Genomic DNA, 19,739 nt, shown 5'->3' on the forward strand with positions numbered 1-19,739 from the left:
GCTTACTACGCTGAGGAAACACCGTAGCGAAGAACTATTTCCTGAGCCCATTTTGCAAGGAGCGACCTGCGCTGGGTGGTAGCTGGGTGCAGAGCAGTAGCGATGGGGGGGGGGGGGGGGGGGGGGCAGGCACCAACCTTCGAGGGGCGCCGAACGGCAGGCCCTGGCAGATTGGTTGGACAGTATAAAGCGGGAACGAAGAGAGTTGGAATTTACTATCTTGGCAATGCGAATAAGCCTTTTCTTTTCTTTGTTTACAGAGCTTCTGACAGCAGTGAGAGAGGGAGGGGGGGCTTCACGTTTACCCTGCCCTAGGTGCAAACTCGCCTCGCGACGGCTCTGCCTGGGCATGCCATGCCCGATGCATATATACAGGGGCAAGAATTTTTCAGCGAGAATAGTGTCTTCAGTAACTTATATATAACATACGAAGTTCTCGTCATGGCCGTTAAAATAATTCACTACTAAAAAAATGACCATTTTGTACTTCCTGCTGCTTCCCTCACATAGCTCACCATAGCGCAATCGTCTTCTACCATCTTCGTCGCTTTTTTCCCCAGTTGCAGGGAACGGGACAGCGCGATCAGTAATGCGGATGCGGATTAGGATCTTTACGAGTATTTTCTCTTCTTTGTCTATTTCCGGCATGTCATTGAGTCAAAGCAGATTTTTTGTGTAAACTTTTCAGGACGTCAAGGCCAAAAAGGTTAATAATTAAATTAATTAATTAATTAACACTTAAGCTAGCTAAATGGATTAATTTAATTGATTTAGCCCTATACACCAAACCGTAGTTGCCACAAGTGTAACCCACATAAAGGATCGGAAAGGCGTAAATTCCACTTCGTAAGTTTGCCGTTCGTTCTTGAGCGTACTTTCCCAGGATTTTCCCCATATCATTGTCTTTTTCAGTTTTGCAAATTGTAAAAACGTCGTGAAATTACTGAACTTAACAATTTACCAAAATTACTGCATACTAAAAGTTTTCTGCAGTTTAGATGTTACTGAAAACAAAAGTAATTTGCGTGATAGTTTATACAGTGTGTCGACATAGTTGCACAATCCGAAAATATTCACACGCAAGAGAGAGGACGGATTTTGTAAATATAAACAGATATGCTTTGTAGGTTAGATGTCGAGATCTTATTCCGGTGCAAGATCCCAAGCACGGTCGTTTTAGCTATTGCCTTTCTATCTGTCTCTGACCCTGTTCCGACAGAAATTGCTAGTGCGCAAAATCATTACTGGCGCGCGCGAATGTGTTAATCTTAATATTCGTGCGCCATGTAATGTGCTTATAGAAATTCCTTGCATTGAGCCACGTTTACTCGCAGTGAGAATGAACTCTTTTGCATATCGTACCATCGTATGTGTTCTTATTCCGGACGCCCTGCACGTTCACAACCTGCGTTGTAATTGAATTCAAGACGGATGCAAATCAGGTCACGCTAGCGGGATACTGAATCTCGAGATAACCGCATTTGAAGACGTAGACGCATATACTGATAGGGAAAGCGAGGCGCTATCGCAACGGTTCACGGCGATATCTCCTGTATCCGGCCGCTTGAAGTATTGCTTCTCGAACATTTCTGTTTACGAAACTGCCGTTGCATCAGCCTGACGCAAGGAAGTAAGAGCATCCTGAAAAGAACAGTTCCCCGCATCTGCAATTCAATTCGCCATCACACGCGCCAATCTGGACCAACCTATAGAGGCCGTCACGTCCGACACACCTGTAACGACAGGGAATGAAAATCCTCGGTCTGGGGAAGCGCTAGGGAACTGCCGAGCCGGCAGGAAACGCGAGGAGCAGATGTTCTTTGTGAGAGCGAACAAAACGAACGGCGCACGCAGTAGACCAAGAAAAAGCACCATGGATACCGTCGACGTAGACGGCATCAAGCTACCCGGGTGTTTCATCGTCAAGTATCTCGGCGTCCAGGATGCTTCCGGACTTTGGGGTCTGAAGCATACGCGTGCAGCGGTTGACGACCTTGTGTCCGGAGCTAGGAGTGGGACCATAGACGTCCCGATGCTGAAGCTTGAAGTGAATGACAAAGCCGTTACCGTCGCCGAGCTTCGAGCAAGGCCGGACAAGGCGGCGTGGACTATGGCGTTCCCTATCGAATGCATTTCATACGGAGTGCAGGATGTGACTTACACAAAGGTTGTGGCAATGATAGTGGTGAAAGAGTGTCCAACGGCGCTCCAGCAGGATCATCCGTTCAAATGTCACGTGTTCGTCTGCGAAAGTAAGTTGATGGCGAAGCGGTTAACGTTGACACTGGCGGCGGCGTTCAGGGAGTTCAGTCAGATGGTGAAGACCACCAAAACGAGGGAGCTGTACACCAAAAAGTTTGCAATTGACTTGCGGAGAGAAGAAGAAAAGGATTCAATGCCAGAGGATTCGGAAGCGTAGATTTTACGCTCGGAGAATTCGGCTCTTCATGCGTTCTTAAATTCTGTATGTTTGTGGTGTCCATCATGTGCGTGGTGAGTGAGACTTGAGTGACAGGATACGTGAAGCGTTAATGTGTAAATACCCTGTAGTGTAAATAGGTTTCCTCGTTTGGCTGTTTGGTGCTTTGTTTTCTCCTTTGTTTCACGTTGATTGACTTTTTCTGCGGGCTCGCAAGTACGCGTACGAGTTTCATCGTTTCTTGTGCGTAGTTCTGTCAGTACTAATGACAGGTTGATGCACTATAAAGCTGTACAGTACGATCATGTGGCGGCATGGGTTTCAATTATTGAAAAAACTACAGACGACCACGGAAGGTGTTGCGATTCTCAGCGGCAGCTGTTAGCCACTTTTGCTGACGTTGTTTTTGTTTTGTTTCTGTGGAACGCATCCGATGTGCTAAAACTCTCTAATGTGTGCTTTCTTTTAATTCCGTGTTAGCGCCCCGAAACAACCGTACAGACGTGGACAGATGGAGAGAGGACAGCAGGGAGGAATGGGGGAGGAGTGGTTTGTTGTGCGTCGTGGGCTGACTTCAGGGGGAACTGTGTCGTCATTCTTTGGGGAAGTCTGCCACAAAACCCAGGGAAAAACCTTACAGCACAGCGCATCTCACGTGATGTCGCCCACGTCGTCTGGACGACAGGTCTAGCAGAGCCTTTTATGATCAAACTATGGTACGACTTGCGGTTGCGCCGCACGCAAATCATGTACGGTCGCCGCAGCAATGGGCAGTACTTGAAGTACATTTGTGGGTACTTTACTTTCAGTACATTTCAAAGTGTACTTTTCCCAGTACTTTCCCATCAAGTACCCAGTCTTGGACTCCAGATAAAAAATCACAAAAAAGTATCAAAAGTGTCTATTTGAAATCTTGAAAAGTACCCATGCTCCTATGTTTGTTAAGCGAATGAAATACAAAGACACGCATATATTGTGACACTGCAACCAGTAGCCCGATCAGTTGGTCAATTGTCATTTCAGTTCTCCCAATGCATGGGTCTATAGTGCTTCTTTCATATTGTTTCCTTCGTCTAATAATCATTCAATATCACAATATGTGGTTGGATTACATGATGAAGTAAAATAACAGTCTGAAAGACACACATGCTTTCATTTTTACATTTTACGATTTCTTAAGTTGGTCACATATGGATTACATTGCTGCAGATCAGAGACATATAGAAATGAAGGCTTATATTGTGCTTCATCCTTTTTTATTTTCTTCATATATTTTTAGACATGCTGTATTTCAAAAAGCAGCAAGGGATGCCCAGAAATGTATAAATCCTGTTGGCTTCACTCTTTTCCCCCCTGAGATTTCCTAGCCTGTTATACCCTCATTATAGATTAGTACCTGAACACCACACTAGGCGGGTGATATTTGATTAATCAGGGTGTAATACTTTTTTTTTTTTGCATAATCACAGCACAGCTGAATGATTGCCTCATGTAACTGCAAATTATGCCATCTGGTTCAGTTCATGTTCACGGGTTAGGACTTAACCAGTAGGACTCTATGGCTTCAATGCATTTGCCAAGAATGCTGGCTAAAGTTTTGCTAAAAAAAGCATGACGTAGTGTACAAATTAAATTGGCAGTGACTTGATGAGTACTGGAGGTGCTTTGCCTGGTACTTTGTACTTTATTTGAAGTACATTCGGAATTGGATACTTTGTACTCTTCTTGAAGTACTCATGCCAGGTACTTACTTTAAGTACAATTTTGAGGTACTTTGACCATCCCTCGTCGCAGCGCAGGGACTGCCCTTCGTCCATGCTGCAATGCTGTTGCATTTCGTGCGCGTTTGGTAGTGTACCAAAGAGACCGGAAGGGAACTCCAAAGCAAAGAAGAGACGTGCATACGTGTCTAGGACAACAACGGCCCTTCATACGTCTTTTCCTTGTCTCGGGGTCCCCTGCCATCATGTACAGCCAACCAGCTGGCCCGCATCTCATCTCTCCTTCAAGGTTATTAAAGACATGATCTCTTAATGCCGTATTGGCCTCCACATCTGCAATCCACACCTGACGTGGCGTCACGCTGCCCACTGTCGTTTGATTAGTTATCGCGGCGCCTGTTCAGTAGGGAGGTTTAGGAAGCATTAGAAGGATTGCAAGAGATTTAGCAGATAGGAACGTCTTTACGATAACAGTTCCATAAACAGGGTACGCCAAGCACCTGGTTCCTTTGCAGTGGCTGACATCACGTTGCTGGTCTTGGATTTGAAAGCTCTGTTTTTTGTTTTGTTTCCGTGGAATGCTTCCGATATGTTAAAACTACCTAATGTGTGCTTCTTTTTGATTTCCATACCCCGCAAGCAGATACCTCGCTCTCTAGCGCTGCTTGCCTTTTCCACACCTGCGCGCGCACATGTCACTCCCCCTATGCCAGTGGCAGTGAAGAACCGAAACCGATCTATTGAACTTTCCTCCGTCCGCTAACAACAACTTTATTTCGAGATGATGAATGGGGAGGTTCATCGCCAGGGCGATACTCTACCCCATTGCTGGTGGTTATACGGGGACTGAAATAATGAACCCCTCCACAATAAGGATCGAAGTCCTGTGGTATCCAGAAAGGTGAAGAGAGCTTTGAGGGCCGCTATGTTGATACTGCAATCCCCTATCATGTTCATGTCTGCTATGATCGCTGTTTATCACCCCCGTCGGAAGGATGACGATCGGCGTATTTGGGAAGTTCGAGTGGGCTCCAAATTCGTAAAGATGAGTAAATGGACTAAGGAGAGAGAGGGGGTCATTGGTCCTTGCAAACCGAACGAAAAATTCAAACCGCTTTCTAATCCCACCTGGATTATGCCGTATGCCACTACGGAAAGTGTCGAGTTTAATGCGTAAACTACGTCGTTCAAAATACGTAAAAAAACATTGCAGTTTTTAAACATGTCGAGGAAAATACGATATCAAAGCTCGGGGCCAAATCTTCTATTGAAGACTGGAGAACAGGCCAATGCTCGTGCCAAATAACCAGACGACATAGAAAAACGACTACGCGTAGCGGAGTTGCGCCAATGCAACAACATGAACGCGTGACAGCGACAGGTTAACGGTACGATCGTGCGACACCTCTTCTGTACGCATACATTTCCGCCTGCGTTATTTCGAGTTTGCTGTAAACGGTCGCGAAGATGCAGAGATGCGCGGGAACTCATATGCAGCTCGAAACACGCTCAAATTGAATTATATTCTATGCATCTATTGCAAACGCAACAGATTAGCCATGAAGCACTGAAGAAGACTGCGCGTAGACATGACAAGACATCTATCATGCATCGTGCTTGAAGAAACCGTGTAATGCATCTTATTTGTGACGGTGGCTCACCTCTTTTATTCTAGAACGTGGCAACTTATGAACACGTTGGTATGCGGTAGAACTCGCACGGAATTATTCAGCAGGCCCCTGTTCGCAAAGAACAGTTTAATCGCAGCTTACTGCCGAAATAGTAGGAGCGGAACATGCTCCGTTTTGTCAATTTTCTTCGTTTTACTTCTTTTCTTCTCTCCTTTTCTTTTTTTGCAAACCAACTAAAATGGATTGGACTGCAAGATGGTAGACCGATGTGCTTAACCCTTTATTCTGTATGTTGCTGACAAAACGTTGCGCGCTTTCCCAGTTTTGTAGAGATCCCGCTATGATGCTCCCAATGCAACACCTACTGTTCCGCAACTTTTCTGTTTGGTTAGGTTAGGTCAGGTCAGGTCTCTCCAGAAAGACGGGACTGTAGTAGAGACACCCATGCGTTTCGTTCTCCGTCGTTCCAGTACAATGTATAACATCTAGGCAGACTTGTACAAAATACTGCGCAAAAGTATTTAAAATAAGATACTAAATACTCTACGGAAAAAGTATTTAAAATAGAGTACAAAATACTCAAAACTGAAAGTAATTTGAGTAGAGTACTAAATACTCTAAGAAGTATTAAAGATAATATTTAAAGTACTTTAGTATTAGCAGTAAGGGAAACGCGTATTCTTAACGTGGCCTTACAAATGAAAGGAATAAACTTCATCAACCATGCATATTTTTCATTTGCAACGTCTTGGTATCAAGTAATGTTCGGTGAACTTCGGTGAACCCAAGTAAACTTTGTTGATATGTTCTGACCCAAAACTTCGTAATCCCTCCTGTATGTCGGTTCGGGTCTTTCAACCTCTGGCACGTGTTTATTGCTTTGATGACCAAGGAAATATATGCCGGGATTATCTTGTACCTAATCCCCTGGTGATTCACCTGGCAATATGAATAGGAACGGTTTTCTGACGAAGCTGGCTATTGAGAAGCAAGGCCAGGCCTGGGACCAGCCTATTGTACAAGAGGTTAAATGACAGATTCGCGAATTCTCGAAAAAAAGAAACGAAGAAAAAGGGGGTTAAATTCCAGTGAGCTGAAAATCTCGGCACGGCGGGAAGCGTGCTGGATATGGCTTGACGACGAAGGATACTATCGAAGGATAGTATTTTGAGTACTGAGTAGCAAATACCGAAAAAAGTATTTTAAATACATTAAAAATACGTGTCGCAAAAAAGTATTGAGTAGAGTACCAAAATACCGGAAAAAGTATTTAAAATACTGTATTTTGAGTACGTACTCAAGATACGTACAAGTCTGCATCTAGGAAAACACTCACCAAATATCTATAGAGAAATATCGCAAGTATCGTGTCGTTCACGATTCGCTCGCGTGCTTCGGAGCTGGAGCGAGACGTAGGTTTTCGTTTGGTTTACGGCAACTACTAGAGCTGGAAAGTGTTGCCTTGTACAGGAAGCCTAGTATATCTCTGCATCGACACTGTTCTGGAAAATTCCACAGCAAATTGTGAGGAAACGTGTGGAAGAACGGCGTTCGAAAAACAAAACACATTTCCTCGTAGCTTTCTTTTAATGTCAGTCGTGCTGAGCACATCTGAGCTGCACACGAGTGCGTTCCTCAATCGCCGATCGGCTTTTCAGCGTGAATTGAAACAACGGACGCGAACAAGAGCGAGCTTTGTTACGCAGACTCTGTCAGTTCACATTTCTTTGTCTTCGTGTCGTGTTTGCTGTAAGTGTTTATGCTGCTGCATCGGTAATCTTGGCACTAATGAGATGCTACAACCAAGTTGTGCACGGACATCCCTGTTGGTGATTTCCCTACAGTTTAACTTCGAGCTAGTGTCGACGAGATAATTCGACGTTGGAGCCGGCCGTATACGTGACAAAGCCGATCTCCGACACACCCGAGGCTGGAGGACGGTACCTGGTGAACAACCGGTTCTTTACGGCATGTGCATACGGAAACGACATTGCTCCACTTCATGTGATCGTTATTTTCATTGTGAGCTCGATGTTTCGAAGATAGCGAATTCATCTACACCTGCTATCAGGACAAAATAAAAAGAAAGGCGTAGCTGCATAATGGTGATCGCTTACCACGAGCTGTATTATCTTGCGCAATACTTTTACTCGCGCATTTCACCTTAAATGTGCTACGCTGCACAATCGGAGTCGGGTTATTTGGACTACTTTACGCCTAAGATGAATTGTTGTAAAGCAAAGGTCGCGACCGACTTCAAAGGCATGTGCACGTTGTAGGTGCGTGTTTCGGTTGCACTTTCCTGAAGCTCGCGTGCCGATCAAAGTCAACGTAGGAAATCAGGGCATTCTGTCGTAGTATAAGTTCACTTCCTCCTGCTAGTCTAGCTGATACAAGGATAAAGAAATGACTACAAAGTGTGCACAATAGTCCTATGTGGTGATGGATGTTACCAGTTAAAAAAGGTTCCTTAGGACCTGGCCTTTCCACTCTTTACTTTTCGAATGCGATATCCTCCAGGACAGGGTGCAGCATTTGTGGATATTGAACGCTCTCTGCTTTGCTCGCACTGTAGATATAATTATTATTTTTTTGCTCGACGCTGGGCTTAGTAATCCAGTGCGATGTTGGTTATCTGGCACAGCGTGGCGGTAATTGGAAAGCAGCCGCAGTTGTGGATTCGGCGCAACGCCTGCGAGAACCAGTGCTGCACTTGTATGGCGATGCATATGCACGAAAAGAAGAAACGTGATTGCATACGCCATCAAATTTCTACAATATTTCCTGTTTTCCTCAATTCTTCGAATGGTTGCGAAAAAACCGTGCCACCGTTAACGTCGTTATACTAACACCTAACAGAAAGATCGTCGCCACGAAAGAATATCGCAAGGACAACGAGGAAATGTTGCTGCCACTCATCACTTGCTTGTTGGACTGCTTTGTTGCAGAGATGTTTTTCGACGATGCCTCGTATGCAAGGGACCTCTCTTTATCGAGCAAAAGCAACGTCCTTCTCCCTCACCCCCACCCGATCTTTCTTTTCTTTTTCATAGCTTGCGACGTGATAGACTCGCTGGTCAATGCCATGAAATAGTGATAACGATTTATATGTGTTTTGAGGGACGGTCAAATAACAGGAACTCGGCGGAATGAAGACAAGGGCTCCAAATGTAATTGCAAGCCACGCAGACAATGGTGACTACGCTCCGGAATATCAGTTCGAACTGTGCCGGTTCGTGATACATTCAACTACCGTTCGCCTCTTGCGACTGGTAATGCGGACTGCAATACAGCCGTTGGTCCCCTCTAGAGTCACTAAATAAGCTACGCTTCAGAGTATCGACATTGAGGCAAAAGGGCGAGCTGGAGTCGCCATGCTGTTTTCGTTTGACCTCCAGCCTCACCTCTACTTCGGCAGTAGAAATGGATGAAGATGAAGTTCGGCAGTGGAAGAAGACAACACTTCGGTTGCGTTCGTTTATTCGACTCGAACAACTCGAGAGCCGAGAGAGTAGACTCTTGGTGGGCGAAAATGCCGCGGCGCGGCTCTCATGACGTCGCCCACGTGACACTAACTCCCGTTCTAAAATTCGACGATTCAACACTAGAGGTGCTCAAGAGTCGACTCGCAGCGACTCTCCTTTCGAGGTGGGTCGCTAGAGTCGATGACGTACGATGGCTCTCATACGTCACGACTCCGACTCGCGGGTCGCGCGAGTTTAATAAACGAACACACCCTTCGAAGAGCGCTCCGTGAATGGCCCTGGAGATCAAACGGAAACAACATGGCGGCCTTTTGCCTCACTGTCGATACTCTGAAGCGTAGCTTATTTAGGGTGTGTTCGTTTATTAAACTCGCGCGACCCGCGAGTCGGAGTCGTGACGTATGAGAGTCATCGCACGTCATCGACTCTTGCGACCCACCTCGAAAGGAGAGTCGCTGCGAATCGACTCTTGAGCACCTCTAGTGTTGAATCGTCGAATTTTAGAACGGGAGTTAGTGTCACGTGGGCGACGTCATGAGAGCCGCGCCGTGGCATTTTCGCCCACCAAGAGTCTACTCTCTCGGCTCTCGAGTTGTTCGAGTCGAATAAACGAACGCAACCTTAGTGACTCTAGTCCCCTCTTCTTGATGAGAAAGAACACTGACTCACGTGAGCATAATAAGCGGAACGTCAAAAACACGTTGGCTACTAACTTACAAGGCCAATATAGGTTCCTTTATATGAGCGCAACATGTAACATGTATAATAAAGTGGCTGACGAGATGTCCACCATGTCCACCTCCGTGCCTTTGGGAAGCCCTTTCACGTTTTGTGCCTCAACGCCTTCACACGTACAAAAAGTTGAACAAATGCGTCTGGACTGGTTACATGCCGGATATCGTCAAGCAGCAAGTGCGAAGCTGTCTTGCCCTACCACTCCTGTAAATGAATATAGTACAAAGTGTCCCAAACGCCTAAGGTGGCGCACAGTATAGCAGATGATCAAACTTCGTAGGGCAGTTGGTGCACCAATCTCTGCGTAGATGACGAGACTAGCGATTAATTCTTAAGAGAGCGAATAAAAAAAACTACGTAAACCAATCCTTAATATTTTTTTTCACGACTATTTGTGATGCAAGTGCAACGAACTCAATACAAGTATATAACAGGCAAACCGATCTGTAATCAAATTATGCCTCTCCACACAGGTCAGGGGTGCAGTTCTGCGGAAGACATTCGATGCAAAAATGATATTCGCCAGGCATCCACCCCTCCACTGTTTTATATATATATATCTTTTTTTTTTTTCGTCGCTGATCCTTTACCATCGCCGATGCACGCTGTGCAGGATCAACACGAGCCGTGGATCAGCTAGGGTTCCTTGTTCAGAGGACGGAAAACAATACAGCCTTCCATAAGGTCACCGCACGGTTTATCTAGTTTATCTCCCTTGTGTACATCTTCCTCTATACCTCGCAACTATACCGCTCTCTGTAAGGATCGCACGAAACATTTCCCTCACGGCGTGCTTCACAGTCGCTCTCACATCGGTACCTTCTTGCTCTCGTTTGCTGTTTGTTTCTTAAGTCGTCGTGACTACACTTTCAACGAACCGGTGGCATACTTCCCTGTGTATGTGCCTTTTCGGGTCACTAATAACTGAGAGCAGCAGAGCAACAATTTGTGGCAGGAAGTTGAGTAGGCTAATAGTAGCACCTCGAACTGAGTTTGTGTATTGCGCCCTCATTGCAGACTGAGAAGCCGAAGATGGTTGTATCTATAAAACGATCTTATATATCCAGCTTTATAGTGCTTCCTCTTTGGCCGCAGTGAAGCTTCCGACAAGGTCAAGTGGTGTACAGGTAGGAATGTGCCACGTGGATGGCGACAGGGGGCTTGAGATACGTTCTTCTAAGTTGCACACACGATATAGGAGAGGAAGAGACTGTCACCTGTTCGTTATTGCAGGCTCAAAACCTAACACGAATATACCGTATTTTCCGGTGTATAACGCGCACTCGTCTATAATGCGCACCCCTATGCTTTATTTGAAACACATCTAGACAAAGCCGTTAAACTCTGGTGCAACAGATTCGGTGTCATAATATACTTCAGTCTCCTCTCCGCTTTCGGTTTCGCGTCCCCTCTCAATCATAGCCTCATATAGCTTCTTCGGGATTTCGGAGGCATCATACGCTGTGATTCTGACGGAAGACTGAAGCACTTTCCTACCCCATCAGTTTTTAAAGCGTCAAGCCGGGCACACCATGGAAGAGGCTATAGAATGTTTACGTCACCGACCTGAAAATGAACTCTGCAGAAAAATATTTCCGTGTATAACGCGCAGGACTTCTTCAGATCACTTTTTTACCTTATAACGCGCCCGTTATACACCGGAAAATATTGTAATCAATGTTGCCTTCATGATGGGCAGCACAATTACAAGCAGGAGCACAAAAAAGCCTGAAGCTGAAAGCACAGTCCCATCTGAGGACGCTCAGCTCTACCCCTCTGCGAACAGTAATTGAACACAAACGGGTAGTTATGTAGCCGAAGCGAACCCACACACGCAGCATTTACACGGCCATATGGCATACGTGATATATGCATGCGGATCTTCGCATGAAGCAGTACGCTTTGTTTTATGCCCTCTGTTCTTGCGTTTTGGGGTCTCCAGTGCAACTTCGGAGCTTTGTAATTACACCGCTACTAGGGACATCGCTTCGTGTCGAAATTCGAAGACGGAATCCCACATTCGCTTCGGTATTCGAAATATCCGAATATTCTCGCTCACCTGCTGCGAATGGCTTCCGCGCCCAATACTACGTTGTCCACTTTAATTTTGCTGAAGAAACCGAGAAGGGACTCAAACCGTATACGAAAGACATAGCAAACTGAGCAAGGTATAACGCAGTGGTGTAATTCCGGAGCTCAGGCCAAGGTCAGATGACCAGATTGCCTTTTGACGGTAGCGAAAACATTTAAGTGAAGGCTATGCTAGCGGATTGTCGAGATAACTTGACGCGTCAAGGCAGGCTTCGAACGCGCTTATTGGACAGCGGGGAGTACCGTGCACTCTACTGACCAATAAGCGCGTTTCGCTTACTTTTCTCGAGTTTTCGCGACAATCAGCAAGCACAGCCTCCCAGATTGGGTTTGGGTCTGAGCTGTTTGTTTAAGCTGTACACACCGAAATGTAGTATACCCAAACTGCCTGACCAATGTCAATGCAAGTCAATGTCAAGTGACTAGCAAGTACGTGATGACCAGATGTGCTGAGCACCTCTGCGCATTTTTATGAGACGAACAAATAGCACCACGCTTACTACTTACCTAGTCATACACATAGATGCATATGTGAGGTGAGCTCAACGCTACAAAGTTCCTTGAGCCACAAGAGAGAAATTGCTTCACTTCATCCCTGCTGTGGGAATAGCTGTTTTAGTCGACGATTAAGCATTATAGCTAGTCTGTTTCTCCTGTTTACCGATGCTACGACCGCTGTGGAGTATATATGTAGCCTCCTTAGCTCATCATCAGTCTTTGCCACTGTGCCCTGTTAGTCTCCCTGGGCAAGAAGACAGACAATATCCAAATAAAATATTTCATTAACTTCTCTAGAATATATTCATTAGGAACCCACGTTACCTAACAACCTCAACGGGACATATCAAGCCCTCTTTGCTTCAGTTAACAGCTTCAAAAATAGCCAGATTTAGATGTTCGATAGCAACAACAATGGCACATTCAAAGTGTTCCAACTTCGCACGAAGCCTGGTTTGCCGCCAGTGAGGAAATAGGAAGGCGTCTGTTTACAAACAGCGTTCAGTTGTGCCTGAAAAGCCGCATGAAGAACTCAATTTATGTGCCAGTACTGTTGATGAGCACTTCAGGAGAGCTTTCGCTTCCTCAACTCCGAACTACTGCCTTGATCTCTAGGCTCATCAGTGGCTGATTTGCTGCTGCCGATTTGCGTTGCGGGCGGCGTAGAAGAACTACTGGAATGTTTGGTGTGCAGAGCCTCGGGATTCACATCGGATGTAGTGTCAACGTGGGAATGAGCCTCGGCAGGGACAGGGGTCTCGGCGGGAACCTCTACGAGAGTGGTAGACGAAGCGTTAACGGCAGCACTTGCAGCAGCCTCAACAAGGGCGGTGGATGGAGATTCACCTACTGACGCCACGACAGTTGCCGTTGCTGTCTCTGAAGAAGAAGGCTGAGCGGTTGTTGTTTCTTGGGGTACGTTATCATCCGGAAGAACGACGTGCATGTGCCAGTTATCTTGTCGCCAGTGGTTAAGTGCAATTCTGTGATGCTTGATCATAAGGTAAATATCAACGAAACAAATCATTGCAGCCAGCAAAACTATCAGAAGAATGAGCACGCACCCAGACATGGAGGAGATTCCGCTAACGATCTCTGCGGCTGACAGCCAGGCGGATATGATGAGCATGGCGGCACCGAAGAGAGACAGCGTTGTGTCGACAAGGATGTACCACCGATTAACTCTAGTAGATGAGTCCGTGAGCCATTCCCAAACACTTTTTGGCCTTTTCTCGACGACGAACTGGTAGGAGCATATACAGCACTCTGTAGTGTTTCGCGCCGACAGCCACTCCTCCAGACACGCTCTGTGTACGAGGCCGATAGATCCCTTGCAGTTGCAGGGCGACAGGAGCGATCCGGAGTTAGCGCCGCGAAAGCAGATCCTGCACATGGGGGCCTCGCCAATTCCCGTCGACTCATCCGGGTTGTCGGATGTCTCGTTGGGGGCGGTGTGCTCATTTTCGATCTGCCCCTCGGTCGTCATCCCCGGGGCCTACCTGTAGTGTCTTGCCCCTGCCGACTGCCCTCAACCGTGTCACTCGAATCCTCTGCTTTCTCGAATCTATTAGGTTCACGCGGGCCCCTTCTTCTTTCGCGCATGACAACAATTCTTCGCTTTTGTCTTCGTCTCTTTAGGCTGTAGTACTACCCTTCGGAGCCATTACGACATAATATGCAACAAAATAAACCTCAAACACTGGCTTGACACAACAAGGAAAACACCATTTAATAACGTTTTAACACTTCATATAACTTAAGAAACGTTTGTTATTAAATTTTGTTTTCCTTGTTGTTGTGTGTTTGAGCTTTATTTTCTTACAATGAGTCCCGGCTTTTGGAACATTTTTGCCTTCATAATATGCAACGTTTAGCATGCACATAATTCAGTTGACACATGCTCGTCCCTAAATCGGGCTTTGCCTTACTACATCTTTTTCTGGAGGCGGACGTTGCGCACTGTGTGGGTGGTCAGAGGTTCCTATCATGACATCTGAGAATAATCATTGTACGACCTATGACTAAAGAGCGCTCTATTTTCACAAGCGACCTTGGAGTTCCGGGGGGGGGGGGGGGGGGCTCGTTGTCCACCTGCGCACTGCTGAAGAGGCCCAAGAAGGCCGACACAGCTGTACAGTGCTGGTGTGGCGACGTTTGGGACTAGTAAACACATGTTTTACGTGCAGCCAAAGAGCTTTGGCTACTTTTCCCCATTTTATGTGTACTTTACTGGACTTTCAGGGGTGAGTCACTCACCCTGACGGAAGGACATCACGTTCCACGTGACCTTCTGACGCCACCCAATCAAACGTTGCCCACCTGTGCACTGCTGAAGAGCCCCAGGAAAGCCGAAACAGCTGTACAGTGCTGGTGTGGCGACGTTTGGGACTAGTAAACGCATGTACTACGTGCAGCCAAGGAGCATTGGCTACTTCCCCCCTTTTATATATGTATTTCACTGGGCTTTCAGTGGTGAGTCTCTCACCCCGACGGAAGGACATCACGTTCCACGTGACCTTCTGACGCCACCCACTGAAACGTTGCCCACCTGTGCACTGCTGAAGAGCCCCAAGAAGGCCGAAACAGCCAGTAGACCAGAAATATCCCAGGTACGTCCCATAAAGGTCGCACACGTCGCATATGTCCGCCACGTCTATGCGACGTTACCTGTACGTCCACAATGGGACTTGGAAAAGTGTCTTACTTTCTATATCCCTGGGACATCTGATAGATGTAAAAAGAAAGGCGAAAGCGCGCGTTATTTTTCGGAGACACTTATAGGGCACGCACGTGACCTTTAGTGGCGTGACGTAAGGAAACGGAGAAAAATTGTAGGTTTACTGCTTTATCTACCAAGTAATCACATTATAGACGGTAACTTGAGTTAAAAACACGATATTTGCTAGATGGGATGTAAGGAACGTTCGTAGGTATAGGCTGACGTCGTTTGCAGACTCTCAAGTTAACTGGAAAGGCGTTGTCACCGTTACAAACGTAATACGCCGCGATACACTTGATGAACGTACTCCAACAACTTATATTTCAGTATATGCTCGCTCTGGTATCTCTGAAATCCGCGTACGCGGTTGCACGTCAACGGGAATGCCTATGAATTCACCTGGGTTGATTCCCGGGGTCGCCACAGCCGATTGGACAGATTTTACGTCTCGCTAGGGCTGTCGGGTTTCATCACCCGCTGTATGACGCGACCTGCTGGGGATCTCACGGATCATGTTGGTGTTCTATTATCTTTATCTGGCCTGTTAAATTTTCGCTCTGGCTCGAGTTTTTGGCGCCTGAACGTGTCTTTGCTCAACGACCCCGAAATTAAAAACGACGTAAGAAATTGGCTTGCGGATGTTCGTTCCGCGCCCGATTTCGGGCCTAGTCACTGGGAGGCTCTAAAGCTGGATGCAGCACACCGTTTTCGGCATTGGGGCAGACAGCTAGGGTTGCCACCAGGCCGGTATTATACCGGCGCGGCCGGTTATTTGCTTCCTCTGCCGGTTGCCGGTAGGAAGGTGATACCGGCAGCCTTTTGCCGGTATTTGTGGCTGAAGACCTTTCATAAGGGCTTTTACGGGGTTTTTCCTTCAACATTCCACTACAGCTTGAATAAACCTGGAGCACAGACCACACTCCGCAGTCACCAGTCGTTTTCTTAGTTATTCATTATTATTATTATTCATTGTTATTATCATTGTTATTCATTACGTCTTGTGTTCGGAGGGTACAAGAGCAGTGGTTGTGCAAAGCTGTTGGTGGTTGTGTCGAGCCAGCTAGAACGTTCCTCACCCACTTTCCCTTTCCCACGAGCCTTTCCTCCTTCCCCTCTATTCCACCTCCTCTCCCTCAGCCGGTATTTTTCACTCCGAAAGGTGGCAACCCTACAGACAGCGCGCGCGTGAACACCGGCAATGTAGAGATGCACTCAGGCAGGTGTTAGCTGTGCTTCGCCACCCTGACTCACGCAGTCCTGAATCTGCGTCCGATACAGAGGACGTGCGGAGGCGCTTGTCCCATCCTACAGTTGGCGATACAAGGCGCCTAGCCTCTCTGCGAATGCAGTCCTGGCGCAAATTTGTTACGCAACGCAATGTGGTGCGCTGGTGCAGGGAGGCATATTGCTCCCGTGTGTTACTCAAGCGCTATGTGGCAGAAAATCTGGACTTCGGAATTACTGAGCTCCGGTCAGCTGACGGCTCAATTCTGACTGATCCCGGTGACATTCAGGAAGCAATGCGTGAGCATTGCGCGGCCCTTTATCAGGAGTCACCTCACGACGAGCCTGTTGTCAGCCGAGAGTGCCCACTGCCAGCGAAACAAATGGAGCATGTTGACTCAGGGCCGCTCACGCAAAATGAAGTTTTTACGTCTCTCTCCTCAATGACGAGCAGAAAGTGCCCTGGCATTGATGGCCTCCCAGTTGAGTTTTGCAAGCGCTCCTGGAGTGTGATTGGTTCTTGCATGACTCGGGTTTTTAACATCTGCTTAACCCAGGGGTTGCTATGCCCCAGCATGCAGAATGGTGTTGTTCTTCTGTGCAAAGACAAGTCTCGAAAACTGGACCCAGATGCTTATCGTCCGATTACTTTACTGACGAGCGATTATAAGATCTTAGCTAAAACACTTCTATTGCGCGTTTCACCCCTGTTGGAGAAGGTCTTACATCCTTGCAAGCATGTTCCGTCCCCGGCAGGTCCTCAGACCTTCATAGAATCGCTCTTCGTGATGCCATCCACTGGATTAACAGCGGTCATGCCCCCGCTGTGCTGGCGTCATTCGATCAGTCCAAGGCATTCGATCGAGTGCGACACACATACCTGTTCTCTCGGCTGAGGGCATATGGGTTCGCCGTTGCTTGGGTCAGGTATGTGGAAACGTTGTATAGGGGCGCTAGAAGCGTTGTCTCTGTCGCTGGCGGACTGTCGTCCCCTTTTGATGTAACTTGTGGGGTCCGTCAAGGATGTCACCTCTCTCCCGCCTTGTACACCATTGCCATCAACCCTCTACTCGAGAGACTGTGCTCGCTTCCAGTTACATTGCCACTGCCCAATGGATGCCCCCCACCTGTTTTTGCGTTCGCGGACGACATCTCTGTGATCGTTTCTCGCGAGTGTTCCCTAGGGCCCGTTTTGAAGGCGTTTGAGGATTACGGAGCCGTTTCAGGGGCAAGACTGAATAGATAAAAAAGTGCAGCACTGTTTTTGAACCTCCAGCCTTCCTGCGGGGCTCCTTTCTGTGTTCCAGTGGGGCCAGAAGTCAAAATTCTTTGCGTGACTTTTGATTGCACTGGCATATCTACCGTAAATTGGCCACAAGTGTTTAATCGTTGCAGAGCTGTCCTGCGGCAGCTTAAGTTTGTTGATTTGCCCATCACTTTTCGCGCTCATCTGCTACTGGCCTGGTACTACAGTCGCTTGTGCTTTTTAGGAGTCGTTGCCACGCCGCCACCACTAATCCGTACTGCCATCACCAGGCACGCGTTCCGTTTCCTCTGGGGCGGTTCGGTGGAGTGGGTCGCGAGATACCGCTTGCGCCGTACACGTGACCGGGGCGGCTTAGCCTTGTGCACTTCAGACAAGTTCCTTAGACAAGTGCACTTCAGTCGCGCGTTTATTTCGAGACATTGCACACTCCCGAACACCCAGCGTGCGCATTAGTGCAGCACTTTCTGGGATGTGCTACCAGGTGGTTCGTTGAGAGCCCTAGGTTTCGGCCTATGTCCGAAGTCCTGCCTCATCAATACAGTGCTTGTGTTGATGTTGTACGGCGTTTGCGACTCCAGCTTCCAGACGCTGACATCCAGTTATGGGCTGTCAGCGATTTTTATGCAGCTATCCGGGAGTTGGAGTCTGGTCCCCCAGTTCCTTCGGTGCCGACGAAGCTGTCTTGGCGTCGAATCACTGCGGGCTGGCTAGATGCCTGCCGTGCCAGTCTTCAGTGGAAGTTGACCCACGACGTCCTTCCTCTTCGCGAGCGACTACACCGTTTTCACATCTCTCGCTCTGACGGTTGCCAGTCTTGCGGGATGTGTGAAACCGCAGAGCACTGTTTCAGGCGTTGTCCTGTTCCTCTTTTGCTGTGGCGCAGAGTAACCCAGATATTTCAGCTGTCGCCTGGGCCACCGTACAGTTCCTGGAACCATTGCCTGTTCCGCGTGTTCAGCGTAAACTGGCTTTATTAATTACCGAGATCAACTTTCAAATTTGGATCCGTCGTTGCCGGCTGGCTTTCGGTGGCCCAGACTTCGGAGACGCAGCTATATTTCAGGCTGTCAGGGCAGGGCTTCGTAGCCACATTGTCCGTGAGCAAGCACTGTATGGTCTAGTGGAGTGCTCTCGCCGCTGGCTGACGTCTACTCGTCTTTTCCGCCACGTTCTGGGTGTGTGACGAATCATGTTCTAGCCAGCTCGCTAGCACCGTACTGCGCTCTGATGATGATGATTCGTGTTTTAATGGCGCAGCGGTAACTACGACCGTAATGCGCCAAGACTATGATAAAAGCATTAACAGTTTAAGAGAAAATGATCCAGTGATTCATTAAAAGGTATAAGCATTTCATTAAAACTAACGAATTACCTATCGAAGGCATAAAAGAAAGCTGTAAAACTAGAGTGCATTTAAAAGACCAATGTTTTGGAAGAAGTTAAAAACCCGTTCAAACGGTACGAAAGCTTCATCCCTTAGTAAAAGGGAAGGATGGAGAGGTAAATGGTATGTGTAAAACTCATGGAAATGACGGTGTCGGTGGGTTTCATACAATGGACATGTGATGAGAAAGTGGAGGACGGAACTGTGTGCGCCACACCGTGTGCAGACCGGGGGATCCTCCCTACGGAGGAGGTGACCGTGCGTCAAATAGGTGTGGCCAATCCTCAGCCTTGCGGAAACAACTTCATGAAGACGATTATTAAAAACGTACATTGATTTCCCTATAGTGGGTTTAACTAAATGGAGTTTATTCTCATGTTGTGTATCCCAGTGCTGCTGCCACGTGCTATTTATGCTTCTCCTAAGTGCTAGACGGAGGTCATGAGAGGGTACATCAAACTGGCTGATCTCAAATGAAAGGGCCGCTGTGGCAGCAAGTTCATTCCCGAGTATACCAGCATGACTGGGTACCCAGCAGAAGGTTACAGAAAAGCCCTTTTTTGTC

General features: G+C 47.3%; 2 protein-coding genes across 2 annotated transcripts; one reads left to right on the forward strand and one right to left on the reverse strand.

Moving 5' to 3' along the window:
* Positions 1 to 1,576: 1,576 nt before the first annotated feature.
* On the forward strand, positions 1,577 to 2,724 carry LOC135383712 (uncharacterized). Its single transcript, XM_064613062.1, has one exon. It carries the CDS (start codon positions 1,814 to 1,816, stop codon positions 2,417 to 2,419), a length of 606 nt encoding a protein of 201 aa, XP_064469132.1. The 5' UTR covers positions 1,577 to 1,813; the 3' UTR covers positions 2,420 to 2,724.
* A 10,421-nt stretch (positions 2,725 to 13,145) lies between these two features.
* LOC135384769 (E3 ubiquitin-protein ligase MARCHF2-like) lies at positions 13,146 to 14,066 on the reverse strand. Its single transcript, XM_064613955.1, has one exon. The coding sequence runs from the start codon at positions 14,064 to 14,066 to the stop codon at positions 13,146 to 13,148; it is 921 nt and encodes a 306-aa protein (XP_064470025.1).
* Positions 14,067 to 19,739: the final 5,673 nt, after the last annotated feature.

The sequence above is a fragment of the Ornithodoros turicata genome, chromosome 2, assembly GCF_037126465.1.
Source record: "Ornithodoros turicata isolate Travis chromosome 2, ASM3712646v1, whole genome shotgun sequence".
NCBI lineage: Eukaryota > Metazoa > Arthropoda > Arachnida > Ixodida > Argasidae > Ornithodoros > Ornithodoros turicata.

Bases quoted from the DNA above. Each gene is read 5' to 3' on its own strand.
- LOC135384769 (XM_064613955.1), bottom strand. From the start codon at position 14,066: ATGACGACCGAGGGGCAGATCGAAAATGAGCACACCGCCCCCAACGAG.
- LOC135383712 (XM_064613062.1), top strand. From the start codon at position 1,814: ATGTTCTTTGTGAGAGCGAACAAAACGAACGGCGCACGCAGTAGACCA.